This window comes from Bos javanicus, chromosome 18, assembly GCF_032452875.1.
Source record: "Bos javanicus breed banteng chromosome 18, ARS-OSU_banteng_1.0, whole genome shotgun sequence".
Lineage (NCBI taxonomy): Eukaryota > Metazoa > Chordata > Mammalia > Artiodactyla > Bovidae > Bos > Bos javanicus.
In genome coordinates this window covers 48372015-48387107 of record NC_083885.1, presented here as the reverse complement: position 1 = coordinate 48387107, position 15093 = coordinate 48372015, and the positions used below count along the sequence as shown (strand labels likewise).

General features: G+C 52.4%; 1 protein-coding gene across 7 annotated transcripts; it reads left to right on the top strand.

Moving 5' to 3' along the window:
* Window positions 1-1398: 1398 nt before the first annotated feature.
* Window positions 1399-15093, top strand: RASGRP4 (RAS guanyl releasing protein 4). 7 transcript variants are annotated; one of them, XM_061388130.1, is made up of 17 exons: window positions 1403-1561; window positions 4302-4486; window positions 4903-5008; window positions 5131-5193; window positions 5827-5958; window positions 6045-6198; window positions 7653-7826; window positions 9020-9136; window positions 9937-10212; window positions 11948-12028; window positions 12108-12212; window positions 12447-12565; window positions 12676-12820; window positions 13928-13964; window positions 14067-14201; window positions 14325-14437; window positions 14888-15093. In XM_061388130.1, exons 1-17 carry the CDS (start codon window positions 1539-1541, stop codon window positions 14942-14944), a joined length of 2022 nt encoding a protein of 673 aa, XP_061244114.1. In that variant the 5' UTR covers window positions 1403-1538; the 3' UTR covers window positions 14945-15093. The 7 variants fall into 7 exon arrangements, 5 of the variants coding, with proteins under 5 accessions (XP_061244117.1, XP_061244115.1, XP_061244113.1 ...); XM_061388129.1 differs by having other exon boundaries at window positions 1401-1561; window positions 13928-14201; XR_009730883.1 differs by lacking the exons at window positions 14325-14437; window positions 14888-15093 and having other exon boundaries at window positions 1399-1561; window positions 12676-13403; window positions 14067-14118.

Genomic DNA, 15093 nt, shown 5'->3' with positions numbered 1-15093 from the left:
CCAATAGCTAGAACTCTGCACGCCCTATGCAGGGGCCTGGGTTCAATCCCTGGTCAGGGGACTAGACTCCATATGCCTCAACCTAGGAGCTGGTGCAGCCAAATAAGTAAATATTTTTAAAAATAGACTTATATGAGAGCTTTGGTTGAATGGACTCACTTACTAAGTTTGGCAGAATCATACTGCAACTACTACTCTACTCCCGGGTATCTACACTACAGGACTACGCACTGCTTCGTTCACCAAAAGACAGGGATAGAATGATCACAGCAACATTATTCACAGCAGCCCCAAACTGGAAACAACTCAAATGTCCATGACAGAAAAACCAATCGATAGATCATGAACTAATCACACGATGGAAGACTATACAGCAACCAAAATAATGAGCTACAACTAAATACAATACAGAAGAATCACAAAGACACCAGGTGAAATGAAGGAAGCCAGACAAGATAGTTGATTCAGTTTATACATAGCTCAAAACCAGGCAAAACCACTTTGCTAGAAATTAGGCTGCTGGTAACACAAGGGGGCTTATGGGAAACAGAAACATGCTCTCCCTTGATTTGTGTCACATGGACGTGTTCAGTTTGTCACCGTTCAGCAACCTAAACACTTATGATTTGACTCTTTTTTGTACTTTCATTTAAAAATATGTCAACATGACACATTTAGGTAAACGAAAAAAAAGCACACATACTCAAAAGAAAAGTCTGTTTCTATGAGCATGTTTCTATGTATTTAAACAAACTCGCAGCCAACAGGTCAGATGAAAGCCAACCATGTGTCAGCCCTGCCTAAGAGGGGCAGTGGGCTAGGGTGGGGGCTCCCAGGGGGTTAGCTTCCATCTGCAACGTTTTGATAATAACAGTCTTTAAGATTGTGTGAGAATTGAATGAGTTAATATAAGCCCTTCCAACAGTGTGAGGCATACAGTAGATGCTACATGAGGTTTTCTTACAATAAAAGGAATAGAGTGAAAATGTTTTCTGGGGGCACAAATGGCATTAAAACTAAGCTAGAAATAAAAGAAACAGAAGAAGAAATATACAAAATACCATGTCTTGTGACTTTCCAGTCAAACTTCTGTGCACTGTTAGACGTTAAGTATGTCCTTACAGAAATACAGACTTTTCTTTTGAGTGTGTGTACATAAATGTGTCATATTAGGCACATTTTCTTTAAAAAGGGCTTTTATTGAAGCATGACAGTGACAGAACAGAGAATCACGGGTCTGGAGATCGAAAGATGGGGGAGATAGAGAGAGCCCGCCGGGTGATTGGGGGTGGGGGCCGGCAGCACCGGAAACCTCAGCCTGAAGGGATCCCCAAGTGGGGGGAGGGGGGACCTTTGGTCTCTCCCCAGCCTCTTCCTTCCCCCTGGCCTGGGGCTGGGTGGGGAGGGGCAGTTCCTCTTTCCTTCCCAAGCGCCGCCGAGGAGGCCCCAGCTCCCAAGGGGCTAAGAAGATGGAGCTGTGGTGAGGGGGGAGGAGCTGAGCCTCACTCTTATAAGACCCCCCTTCCCCGCCAGGAAGCATGAACAGGAAAGACAGCAAGAGGTGAGAGGACCCTCCCCAAGGAGACCCGGAGCTCCGTAAGCCCCTGGGTCTCTCTCGGGCTGCAGGGGGAAGGTCGGGGAGGTTCTGACGAGGGGGGGGCACGGTGTCCAGCTACTTTCGCAGCCGCCGCAGAAGCAGGGGGCGCCAGGTAGAAAGATGCTTCGGGGTGTCCAAAGAAAGCTCAGGCTGGGGCTGTTGGCTCGGGCGGCTGTCTTATCCTTGCTCTGCTGGAATTCGAGCTGCTCTGATCCCGTTCTCCCCCGCACCCTTCACGCCCCTCAATCATCCTGGCTCTCTAGGCTGGGTGTCTCTGTCCTCCCGGGGGTTTTCTTGGCTGCCCGCTGGACTGGAAACTCCAGACTCCTGCAGGGCCCTACCCTAGGGGAGGGGAGTGTGCCGAGGGGCAAGGCGGCTTCCCTGCCTAAGCAACTCCTGGCTGTCCCCCGGGGGCAGACAGTCGGAAGGTAAGGGCCTAGCAGCTGCTTATGCCCGCAGGTTCTAGAGAAGGCTTCCTATAACCTGGAGAAGCTTGCCCTCCTGTCCTCACAGGGGCAATGGTGGCTGCATCCCTAGCTTGGGCAGCTTCTCCTTCCTCCCCCGGTTTGTCTCTGATGGCAAAAGGTCCCCTCCCCTATAATATCCATGAGTTTAGTGGTGGAGACCTAGCTGCCTCATTCTCTCGCTGTGTGACCCTAGTCACACAGACTTGCCCACTCTGTGCCTCAGTTGCTTCTTCAGAGTCATAGTCCCTCCTCAGACTGGCTCATAAGCCCTCAGTGGTACAGCCTAGACCTATGGCTCTCAAGCATGCGCACACATCAGAGCCACCGAGGTCTTCTAAAACACAGGCTTCTGGGCTCACCTCCAAGGTGTCTGATGTTGTAGATCTGAGGTGGGGGCTGAGAATTTCTATTTATGTGAAGTTCCCAGGTAATGCTGTTGGGATTGGACCTCCTTTGAAAATTCCTGATCTATAGATAGGTGTTTACCTCTCTGCCCAGTACACAGTGGGTCATAGCAGTGCCCTTGTTATGGGGGTTTCCCAATTTCTGTTCATCCCCATCCCCCTAGCCTGGCTTTCAGTTTGCTCCATCACATTCTCTCTCTGCATCTCAAATCTAACTTTCCCACCCCTGGCCACTTAACAGTCTCAGCAAACTTAATCCCTTATTTAGCACTTTTGAAGAGCAGGACATTGAATGTTCATAATAAATTCCTGGGGAAGGTCCCAAGATGACTCTCATTTTTCACATGAGGAAACTGAGGTCCAGAGAAATGATGTCATTTACATAAAGTTACACAGCCAGCACAAATTTCTCCAACCCAGTTTTTTTGGGTTTTTTTTTTTTTTTATTTGGCCTTGAGGCAAGCAGGAGGTGAGTTTCCTAACCAGGGATTGAACTTGTGCCCCTGGCAGTGGAAGCCTGGAGACAACTGCTGGTCCACCAGGGAAGTCCTTCCAACCCAGTTTTATCTGACTCCTGTGGAAGTCAAGGCTTTCTGCCTGGATTCTGCTCCCTCCTTCCTTCACCACCCCTGTCTCCCCATTACCCTCGTTCCCCAACTAGAACAGGAGCCTCAGAGAGGCGAAGGGCAGAGTGAGGGCTATTTTTAAACTTCTTGAAGCTGCCTCAGCCCGAGGGACCGCACCCAGCTCTGAAGAGCCCTGGTGAGGCCACGTTGCACCCGTATCTTCTCTCCAGGCTCCAAATCTAGAGACCCAGGCTCATAGCTGAGACTCAGTCCTGCTGAAAGGCTGGCTTGGGAGACGGGTCTGTCATCTTAGTGGGGATCAAGGAGAGGGGGAGAAGAAAGAAATGAAATCTCAGGGGTCTGCTTCCCTCCTGAGGGCTCAGGGAAGGAGGGGTGGGTGTTGGAAGGCAAAGGGGAATTCTTTTTTCTAGTCTTTTTTTTTCCAATTTTTAAAATTCAATAATTTTATTTATTGTTCAGCTGCTCTGGGTCTTCATTGCTTTTTTGCATTGGCTTTCTCTAGTTGCAGTGATCAGGGGGCTATTCTTCATTGGGGTGCTCGGGCTTCTCATTGTAGTGGCTTCTCTTGTTGCAAAGCACGGGCTGTAGGCACACAGGCTTCAGTAGTTGTGCATGGGCTCAGTGCATGCTTAGTTGCTCCATGGCATGTGGAATCTTCCCAGTCTAGGGATCAAACTCAAGTCCCCTGCATTGGCAGGTGGATTCTTATCCATTGAGCCAACAGGGAAGCCCTGCAAAGAGGAACTCTGAGGAGCGGCCCTGAAGGCAGAACCTTCCATGATTCCCCCTAGGGAGGACAAGAATAGTTCTGGGGGTCTTCTCTCCATGATTCTCTGGGAGGTCTGGAGTAACCCGTCTGCCAACAGGAAGTCTCTTCCATGAGGTCTTGGGACCACATAGTCAAGGGGAATTCAGGGGCAGTGGCCGGTGGAGAGTTCTTATGATTCCTGGTGGGTCCTTACTAGTCCTTGGGAGGTCTTCTCCCATGATTCCCTCGGGGGGCAATCAGGGTAGCCTTAGGGGTTTTCCCCCTGGTTCCTTTGGAGTTTACCTGTAGGAGATGGCTCCCATGATCTGGACTACTGGGGTTTTCTCCTATGGATCCAATGTAGGTCAGGACTAATGCCAGCCCCTTTCCTTTAGGAAGCTTCTGCCAGGATGCCTTGGGGTTTTGGGGACAAGAAGAATGCTAGGGGTCTGTCTAAAGGAAGGGGCTCCCATGAATCCCCAGGGGATGTTCCCACAGGAAGTCCCACCAGGAATGCCCAGTCAAGACAGGGGGGCGGGGCCGGCCCCGACAGGCCCGCCGCCACAAGACATGCCCCAGTCCCCGGGAAATCAGCAAGGTCATGGCTTCCATGGCTCTGGGCATGCTGAACGAGGGTGGCTGCAGTGAAGATGAGCTGCTGGAGAAATGCATTCAGTCCTTTGGTGAGTCTTCCCCTTCCCTGGCCAGCCTCCCCCAAGTCTGAGCTTGGGCCAAGCACCCACCTCTCTCCGGGCTCAGTTTGAGGGGTATAGAAACAGAAGCAGGAGTATGTGGAATGAATCTCAATCACTATAGTAGGAACACAAGAGATACCTGTGTTTCATTTTCCTGACCTGCATGGATGGGGCGGCAGGTTGGCGGGCAGGGGTGGGTTGGGGTTCTGACTCTTATTTCCATCTTCAGCATGACTTGCCAGGCACAATGTTGGTCCATGCACAGTCCAGATGAGGAAACTGGAGCACAAGGAGGCCAGGTTGTGTGCCCGAGCTCACACACGAGTCACTGGTAGAACTGGGGTTTGAACCAGGCTGTCCAACAGGGGCCATTCTGACCCAGAGTCCCCTTCTCCTGCCTGCAGACTCAGCTGGCAGCCTGCGCCGCGGGGACCACGTTCTCAACATGGTACTTGCCATGCACAGCTGGGTGCTGCCTTCTGCCCACTTTGCTGCCCGCCTGCTGACCTTATATCCTCCTGGGGCCATAAGCAGTGGGTAGAGGGCGGAGGACAGAGACGTGAGAACCTGTGGGGACGGGGTGAGCAGTCAGGTGTGAGATGCTGGATGACCGAGCCTTGACCGGAACTCAAGTACCAGGAGGCCACAGGGAGCACGCAGGAGCTGAGACGGCTGCAGATCTGTCACCTGGTCAGGTAGGCCTGGGCCAAGACTCTACGCCCATGATGACCCAGGATCTTCACCCTGCTGCCCCCCCCGCAAAAAAAAAAAAACACTTCCCAGAGACTATGCAGTCCTACTCCCCTACATCCCACTTCTGAGAAGCCCATGGCTTCTTTCCTAAAACCTCCCAGTTCTCCTGAGAACCCTCACCTCTTAGAGACCCCTGACCAGATCCTATGGACCCTTTCCCATCTGGTACCCCAAGACCTCCAGCTCAGATTCCTGAAATTCCTAAAACCTCCCATATACTCACCTAGCTTCTAAGACTCTGCTCACCCTGTTACCCCAAAATGTCATCCCATAAGCCCCCAACCTAGCCCCTGAGACCCACCCTGACTATTTTGCTTCCTAACCACTTCCCAGAGATTGCCCAGTCTATCCTCCATAGATCCCTCAGCCTGTACTAAGAGGCCCCCAGTCCTACTCCCAGAGCTCCTTCCAGCCTGGTGCCTCTCTGAACCCTGGCCTTCCAGAGAGCCCCCCTGTACATATTTAGAGTCACCACCCCAAGCCCAGCACCTAGAGATCCCTCAGCCTGAGACCGCTTTCAGAGACCTGCGTCCCTCCCCTCAGCTCCATCCCACCGCCTCTAAACCACCCCGCAGGTACTGGCTGACCCAACACCCTGAGACGATGCACCAGGACCCCCAGTTAGAAGAGGTTATAGGCCGCTTCTGGGCCACTGTGGAGCAGGAGGGTAACTCAGTCCAGCAGAGCCTAGGAGACTTCTCCAGTCGGTGAGTCAGCCCCTTTCCCTCCCCACCCACACCCCAACACCTCCCACCCTGAGTCCCTCTAATACGCTGCCTCTCTTTCCCCCCAGGCTTAGCCCGGGTGGCCCAGGCCCCCCACATCCCATGAGCAGCCCAGGCCTGGGCAAGAAGCGCAAAGTGTCCTTGCTTTTCGACCATCTGGAGACTGGGGAGCTGGCAGAGCACCTCACTTACCTGGAGTTCCGGTCCTTCCAGGCTATCACAGTAAGGACCCCTCTTCTCCCAGCTAGGGATGGCTTAGGGTGGAGCAGGGCCTGGCTGGGGCCAGGAAGGACTGAGAGGACCCAAACTGTCAAACTTGGGTGCTAGCAGGTACCGGAAAATGAGTTAAGCTGGCTCAATACGGAGCCCCCAGGGTTCAAATCCCATCAGCCCCTTCCTACTTGTGTGACTTTGAATTAGTTTCTCAACCTCTATGGGACTCAGTTTTCTCATGTGTAAAAAAGGAAGTCATAATATTTCATTGGCTCGTTGGGGAAATTAAATCAATATGTCCATTTAAAAATGCTCATCACAGGGTACTTCTCTGGTGGTCCAGTGGCTAAGACTCTGCTCTCAGTTCAGGGGGCTCAGGTTTGATCGTTGGTCAGGAAACTAGATCTCACATGCTGCAACTAAGAACCAGTGCAGCCAAATAAATGAATATTTTTAAAAGGCTTGTCACAGTGCCTGGCACATAGTAAGTGCTCAAAATATTTTTATTAATTGTTCATTTATTTGAGAAGCATTTAAATACACTGTGCTTTGGCCTGTTTTCTGTAAAAGGGGGGCTTAGTTCCTGTCTCATAGGTACCTGGTGGCTCAAATGATAAAGAATCCACCTGCAATGCAGGAGACCTGGGTTCGATCCCTGGGTAGGGAATTTCCCCTGGTGAAGGGAACCACAATCCAGTATTCTTGCCTGTAGAATCCCATAGGCAGAGGAGCTTGGTGGGCTACAGTCCATGGAGTCGCAAAGAGTCGGACACAACTGAGTGACTAACACTCATTTTCATAGGATCAGTGCCTGAGGCAGAGTAAATGCCATACAGTTGAACCATATGAAATTGGCATAGTTTGACATATTTTACCTACTCAAATGATTATTTAAAATGCTTCAAACTATGAGTTGGACATGACTGAGCGACTTCACTTTCAAACTATATATGTATTTAGTTATTGCCATCTTGACATCATTTTGAGGGTAGGTGGGGATCTGGTTCCTTAATGTGAAAATTTCCTGAGCGTACACTGCAGTGGATGTGGGTATGTAATGTTGACCCCTTGTGCAGAACAAATAGCAGTTAGTTCTGTATCCTCTTCTGTACACAAGTCAGGTATACCGTTAACGGCAATAGACTGAGTTCCCACTGTGACTTGGGCCTGTGTGACCCAGGGCAAATTACTTAGCCTCTCTGTGCCTCAATGACCTCATCTGTAAAATGGGAATCATATAGTATTCTATTCATCAACTTGCTGTAAGGTTGTGACAAAGGGCTCAGAATAGTGCCCAGCTTTCTTTAAACGTTTCTCCTCAGATGAAAGGGGGCCATGGTGACGTCAGGGACATGTGATGGCCTGGCTAGGACATCGGAGGTCGTGACTGCTTGGGGGATGGGAGTGTGAGGGTTAGGGCCTGAGGTTTCCAGGGCCCACCCTGACGCCCACCTCTCCCCCAGCCCCAGGACCTGCGGGACTACGTTTTGCAGGGCTCTGTGCGGGGCTGCCCGACCCTGGAGGGATCTGTAGGTCTCAGCAACAGCGTGTCCCGCTGGGTGCAGGTCATGGTGCTGAGCCGTCCCGGGCCTGCACAGCGAGCACAGGTGCTGGACAAGTTCATCCAAGTGGCACAGGTGAGGCCCGCCTTCTGAACACCTGCCCCGCGGGGCTCTCGGGCTGTGACGTCACCATCTCCTGGCCCCGCCCTGCCGCATCTCGTCCCACCCTGGCCATGCCCCAGAGGCCTCAGTCCCATCGTTCTAACTCAGGACTGTGATGGCACTTCTTCTCTGACCTTGATTTCACCACGCAAACCCGCCATGGCCCCACTCCTTGGTCCCAGAGGTGGCAGGTGACGACAGCCAAGCCCTATGCCCAAATATTCTGTCGCCAGGGCAACGGAAGAGGAGGCTCTTTCGTGCCTCCACCTTTGCGTCATCCCCTTCCCCGGTCCCTAGGCTCCAGCTGCCCCTTCAGGACAGTGACAGCATCCGGCCCCACCACTTGAGGTCTCCCTAGGCCCCGCCGTTCCCTCCTCCCCCTACCCCCTTTCTCCCCTCCCCCCTCCTCCTAGGTTCCCTCCCTTCTGGAGAAAAGGGAAGCCCTCCTTCCCCCAGCGTGGCCACGCCCCCTTGCGTACTTCCTCGCAGACCACGCCCTTCCTCTGGCATCTTTCCTCGCCTTGCTTCCCCTCCTTGGCCCACTAGACTTAGAGGTTCTGGCCTCTACCTGCGGTCTCCTCAGTCTGAGCATCTTACTCTTCCCTGGCCCCACCTTCTCCCCCCAGCGACCTCCGCTCTTAAACTTGAAAAAGGGGAGGGTGAGGCTATTGTTCCTGGTGACTGGCTGACCCCGCACCTGCCTCTCATATCTACCTGACCCCTCAGTATCACTCTAGCCCCATTTACTTCTGCCCGGCCCCTAACTCCTGCCCAGAGCACGGGCCTTCTTGCCCCTTCTCACCTGTCTGACTCCCAGGGCAGAGACCGCCTAGTTGCCTGACACCCTAACCTCTCTCTGAATCCTTCACACCTGACACAGACCTGTTGAGTCCCCAAACTGGTCCAACTCCCCATGCTCGCCTGACTCCCCCCACTTTCATCTGACTTCACATTAGTCTATCATCTGCATGACCCCCTGATAATGCCCACATATCTGCTTGCGGCCCACTCCTGCCTGACACATCTCACCTATCTGATGCCTACACGGCAACCCCCCACGCATGCTTAAGACTTCATCTCAGCTGGGGGGATGCTGTCACTTGAACCCCCAATTTACTTGTCCTCCATGTGGTACCCGCCACTTCTGCATCACCTTCCCTCCCTAGAAGCTCCTCCAGTTGCACAATTTCAACACGCTGATGGCAGTCACCGGCGGCCTCTGTCATAGTGCCATCTCCAGACTCAAGGACTCCCACGCCCACCTGAGCCCTGACAGCACCAAGGTGAACTCCTATTGCCCTCCTCAAAGTTCCAGTGATCAATTACCCTGAACCCCCACACTTTTCCCAACCCCCTCCACCCCTTCCCAGGAGCCCTGGAGCCACCTGCAGACCTTGCTCCTCCAAATCCGACAGCCCCCCAGGCTTTGTCCTCCCTGTCACTCTTCCTCCTTCTTCACCCATGGTGCTGACCTCTCTCCTGAGTGTCTGGTCCTGAGCAGCACTGGAGGGAGACAGATGAGAGATGCTAGCAGAGAACTTGCAGTCTAGGTGGGGAGTGAAATGATGTCCCCAAGGATACCAACATTTGGGCTACCCATGGGAGAGCATGGGTTGGGGTGTCCCTTAAGAAAGTGTCTAAAGGAGAGTACGTCATCCATGAGTCTGGTGTGTGGCTGAGGTCAGGACGTGACAGGATATTAGGCTAGAGATGCCCCAGGGTGGGGGGCAGGGAGGATTCTGTTGAGTCTTTTGCAAGCCCAGCTAAGGTGTCTGGTCTTTATCTAGAGGGCACTGGGGAGTTAGGAAAGATGACAGCACCCATGATCAGAGTTGGGTTTCTTAAAAATCACTCTTGGCTGGGGAATGGGAGATAGTGGGGCCTTTCTGAGATGGGGACCCAAGAAAAAGAGCAGTCTGGATAGTGCTGAAGCCAGTGTGGGACAGGAAGGGCTTGGGGAGAGGTCCAAAATTCCACTGGGCCCCTGGGGATCCGAAGCCACACCACAGACTGCTGGGCACCCCCCTTCAGGGAGCTGGGGGAACAATGCCAGCCTCCCCCATTCCATGCCCCTCCCACATAGGCCCTGCTGGAGCTGACAGAGCTCCTGGCAGCCCACAACAACTACGCCCGTTACCGCCGTACCTGGGCTGGCTGCATGGACTTCCGGCTGCCTGTCCTGGGTGTGCACCTCAAGGATCTGGTGGCCCTGAATGAGGCGCAGCCTGACAGGTTGCCTGATGGCCGCCTGCACCTGCCCAAACTCAACAGCCTCTACCTGCGGCTGCAGGAGTTGGCAGCCCTGCAGCAACAGCACCCCCCGGGCAATGCCAGTGAGGACCTTCTGCACCTGCTCACGGTGAGCTGCCCGGAGTTGCCCCAGTTGAGCTCCCAGAGACTGCGCCTGTAGGGCCCTGAGATTTAGGGTCCTGATGGATGAGGATCAGGACAGAATAGTAGAATAGCCCTGGAATGCATGGGTTTTGAAGCCAGAGCTTGTAAGTTTTGTTCTTGTTTTTTCCTGTGATCTCAGGCAAGTCACTTAACTCCTCAGCCTGTTTCCTTAACTGCAAAATGGGAATACTAATAGGATGTACTTCAGAGAGTGGTTGAAAAGAATCAATAATATAATTCATGTAAATATCACTCATACAGTTCACACAGAGTACTTAAAGTAGTATCTGGAACACAATGAGCTCTATATAAGTAATGCATTTTGAGGGACTTGCCTGATGGTTCAGTGGCTAAGACTCCAAGTTCCAAATGCAGGACGGCTCAGGTTCGATCCCTGGTCAGGGAACTAGATCCCATATGCTGCAACTAAGAGTTTGCACGCCACAACTAAAGATCCCACATGCCACAACTAAGACCTGGCACAGCCAAATAAATAAATTTTTAAAAATACGTTTTTTCCCCAATTCGCCAAGGAACTCAAATATCCATTGATCTTAGCTCCAGAATTGCTTTGGGCTTTCGTTCTCCTAAACTTCAAGGTTCTGAGCTTCTCACACCAACAGATCAAAATTCCAAGCTATAACATATTCAGGAATCTAAGCAAAAAGATAATGTTATTAATCATTTTCTGTGTGCCAGACACCATGTTAAATAGTCTCCATGTTAAACAGAGCACTTCATTCCATCCTCACACGCCTACAAGGAAGGGACCCTTATTTGCCCATTTACAGACTGGGAAACTGAGGCCCACAGAGGTGAGGTCATTTGCCCCCTGTCCCACAGCAGGCCAGCTTCAGAACATGAGGGTTAACATATGTTAACCATCACACTATGTCCCAAGACTGCAAATGTGCAGTCCTGGCTATATTTTATTTTACATAGATAGATAGGAAGATAGAGGATTTCTTTCTAAAGAGCAATAAATTGACAGAGACTGGGATTTCGAGGACCATGTAGTCAAAGACTGAAAAGTTGACTTTCAGATCCTAAGTCAGGACCACCAGGAAATTGAAGATGTGGGGCTCCTTGTTTGAAATTTTTGAGAATTTCAAGAGGGTGACAGCAGGGCCTTAAATGAACCAAAGGCCCTTCTATGTGTGGGGCCTACCTCTGAAGCTGGTCCTGCCCTCTGATGATTGGTGCCTAAGCTGCCATGCTTTGCTGGCTCTGAGGCCATCAGCCCAAATATTTATTGCGCACCGGCTGTGAGCCAGGCATTACTTTAGGCACTTAGGTTCACAGCAGTGTGCACATCAGGAAAAAAAAAATTGCTGTCTTGTGGGGCTGACTTCTTGTGGGGGAGAGAGCCAGTGAAAAAAGTAAATAAGTAAATCGTATGGTCTTCTAGAAAATAGGTGCTATAGAGAAAATTACAGCAGAAACAGATAATGGAAAGTGATAGAGGTTTGCACTTCTAAATAGGATCAAAAAAAACCAACACACAAAAAACACCTCAATGAGAAGATGGTGTTTCTGGACTAGGAGGCCGGCGGTATGGAGAGTGAATGGGGGCTCAGTGGGAGAGAGGACCATGGAGAGAGGGGTTTTGGAAAGAGGAGGAGACTGGGGGTCTGGGCAGTCCTAGCTTGCAGGGGGAGGATGGAGACAAGAATGGTCCTTAACATCCTGCCCATCCCCAGCTTTCCCTGGATCTCTTCTACACGGAGGACGAGATCTATGAGCTTTCCTACGCCCGGGAGCCCCGCTGTCCCAAGAGTCTGGTGAGACCCCAGCCCTGACCTCTGACCTCCAGCCCAAGCCTCTGCCCTGACTAACTGTGCCCCTCTGTCCCTGCCCCAGCCACCCTCGCCCTTCAAGGCGCCCCTGGTGGTGGAGTGGGCCCCTGGTGTGACACCTAAGCCTGACACGGTCACTCTGGGTCGGCACGTGGAGCAGCTGGTGGAGGTGAGGAGGTGCCCTGAGCCGGAGGAGGGATCTAAGACTGTGGGGACCCCGGGCACTTTCCTGGTGGTCCAGAGGTCACAACTCCACACTGCCAATGCAGAGGGCGTGGGTTCAACCCCTGGTCAAGGAACTAAGATTGACATGCCATGGGGTGTGGACAGAAGATTAAAAAAATAAGATAATGGTGGGGACCCTAATCTGACCTTATTCTCCCCTTCCCATGCTCCTCCCAAGTCTGTGTTCAAGAACTATGACCCTGACGGCCGCGGCACTATCTCTCAGGAGGACTTTGAGCGACTCTCAGGCAACTTCCCCTTCGCCTGCCATGGGCTTCACCCACCCCCCTGCCAGGGGTAGGTCCTCCCGACTCCTGGGTTCCCTTAAGATGAGGACATGGGGTAGCCAGGGCTCCTGGGTCTGGGAGAACAGGGCCAGGCCTGCTAAAGTGCAGTCTCTCCCCCAGGAGCGGCTCCTTCAGCCGTGAGGAGCTGACAGGATACCTGCTCCGGGCCAGTGCCATTTGCTCCAAGCTGGGCCTGGCCTTCCTGCACACCTTCCAGGAGGTCACCTTCCGCAAGCCCACCTTCTGTAACAGCTGCAGTGGCTTCGTGAGCATTCTGCCCACCATCACCCTGAGGGACCCCTCCTGGAGCACCCTAACTCTTCACAGCCTGGGCTGGGAAAGCCAACCCTTCCCTGTGGCGCTCACAATCCCCAAGCCCCAGATAATGCCCATATTCAGGAAAATCCTCCAGCCTCAAATAGTCCCCATACTTCACAGGGAAGCCTGGCGTGGTTCAGCTCATGGGGTCACAAAGTCAGAAACAACTGAGCGACTCAACAACAAACACTTCACAGAAACCCTAAATAATGGCTGTTCCCTACACCCTGGATAATGCTGAAGTCTCGACAATGCCCAAATCCCAGTCTCCATCCTGGATAATTGCCAAACCCTGGATAATAAGGGCTTTCCAGGTGGCACAGTGGTAAAGAATCCGCCTGCCAATGCAGGAGTCACCAGAGACACAAGGTCGATCCCTGGGTTGGGAAGATCCCCTGGAGGAGGAAATGGCAACCCACTCCAGTATTCTTGCCTGGGAAATCCCACAGACAGAGAAGTCTGGCGGGCTACCGTCCATGGGGTCGAAAAGAGTCAGATACAACTGAGCATCCACGCACTGGACTGAATGGGTAGGTTATCTGCAAACTGAATCAGGCTCCCAAGTCTCTAGGCCCTGAATGATTCAAACTCTACAATTTCCAAAACCAGTTGGATTTGGAAGTCTGTCCTCCAGTCTGTGGAACGGACAGATCTCTCACTCCCAAACCCAGACCGATTTGCAAACCTTGGATTGCTTTCCAAATTCACTTTTTTAATTCACTGAATAGACACTGAGCACCTCCAGGGCGCTAGGCGCAGTTATAGGCTGTGGGCGGGGGTGGAGGGGGACAGGCGGAAACAGAACAGACGCAACCCTTGCCCATAGAATGTACGTTTTATTAACTCTGGATTTTGTCCGATTCTCATATCATAGGTGACTCTCCAAACTTGAGACAAATCTCCAAATTCCTTGAGTCTCCCAGACTCCACATAGGCCTCTAGCCTTGGGCACTTCCAAAACCTGGATGGTTTCCTGCAGACAGCCCCTGTCCCTACCCCAATCACAGCTCTCCCTCTCCTAGCCTAGGTAACCTGTTCTGCTCTCTCTTCCCAGCTTTGGGGTGTCACCAAGCAAGGCTACCGCTGTCGGGGTGAGTGGAGCATCAGTAGAGAAAGGGGATCTAGGACCTCCAAGCTGGAAGAATGGGGGACGTGGACTGGGCCTCTGGCACTAACCTCTGAATTTCCCCCAGACTGTGGGCTGTGTTGCCACAGACACTGCAGAGACCAAGTGAAGGTGGAGTGTAAGAAGAGGCCAGGGGCCAAGGGCGATGCGAGTCCCCCAGAAGCCCCTGTCCCACCCACTCCAGTTCCCCAGGCCAGCTGTGGTAAGACCCAAGGTGTGGCAGTCCTGGGAAGGGGGGCCTGATGGACGGATGGGGATTCATTCTGAGGTCATGAGGCCTTTCCCATCATACCTATGTCCCTCCCACCTGCGCCCCTGCACACAGGCTCCGAGGACAATCTCTCCTACACGCTATCCCTGGAACCTGAGACTGGGTGCCACGTTCGCCATGCTTGGACCCAGACAGAGTCCCCACACCCCTCCTGGGAACCAGAGACGGTGAGGAGGAACTGCCCCCTACCCCCAACTGGATACGGGGAGACCAGCCTGGTTGCCTGGAGGAACCCAGATAGACATGGGGAAGCAAAGGAAAAGTGAAACGAGGCAAAACTCCTCAAGTGCTTGGGCAGGAGGGTGTAGATATGGGTTAATATTTAATGTTGACAGCAATTTCAGTATGTTGGCAGGGAGGGGAAGGGGTAACCCCTAGTACAAAAGAAAAAGTGAGTTTAGGAATAAAAACAGAAAGAAAACTATAAGATGTCAAGAATAAGGCCAAATAGATCAGATACTATTAATAAATATTGGAGTAAATTCCACTCATCAAAAGGGCGACCTCTCAGAATGAGCTAAGGAAACTTTGCTTTGACACGTTGGGGAGAGGCTCTCCCCGCAGTGAACCTGAACACTGTACACTCCCCACGTCACCCCATGTCTTCCTCCTTCCAGGTCCCTCTGCCAGCGAAGGCCTCACCACCCACCGAGTCCTCCAAGCTGAACTCTTAGATGTTGCCTTGGTCTCGTCTCGTCCCCACTTCATCCTCCAGAGTCAGTCTCAAGTCCTCTTCTTCCGTTTCCTTCCCATCCACACTGCCTTTGTTGAAGCTTCTGTCATCTCTTACCCCAAAAGAAAGTTATTTTCTTCTTTTGCATCA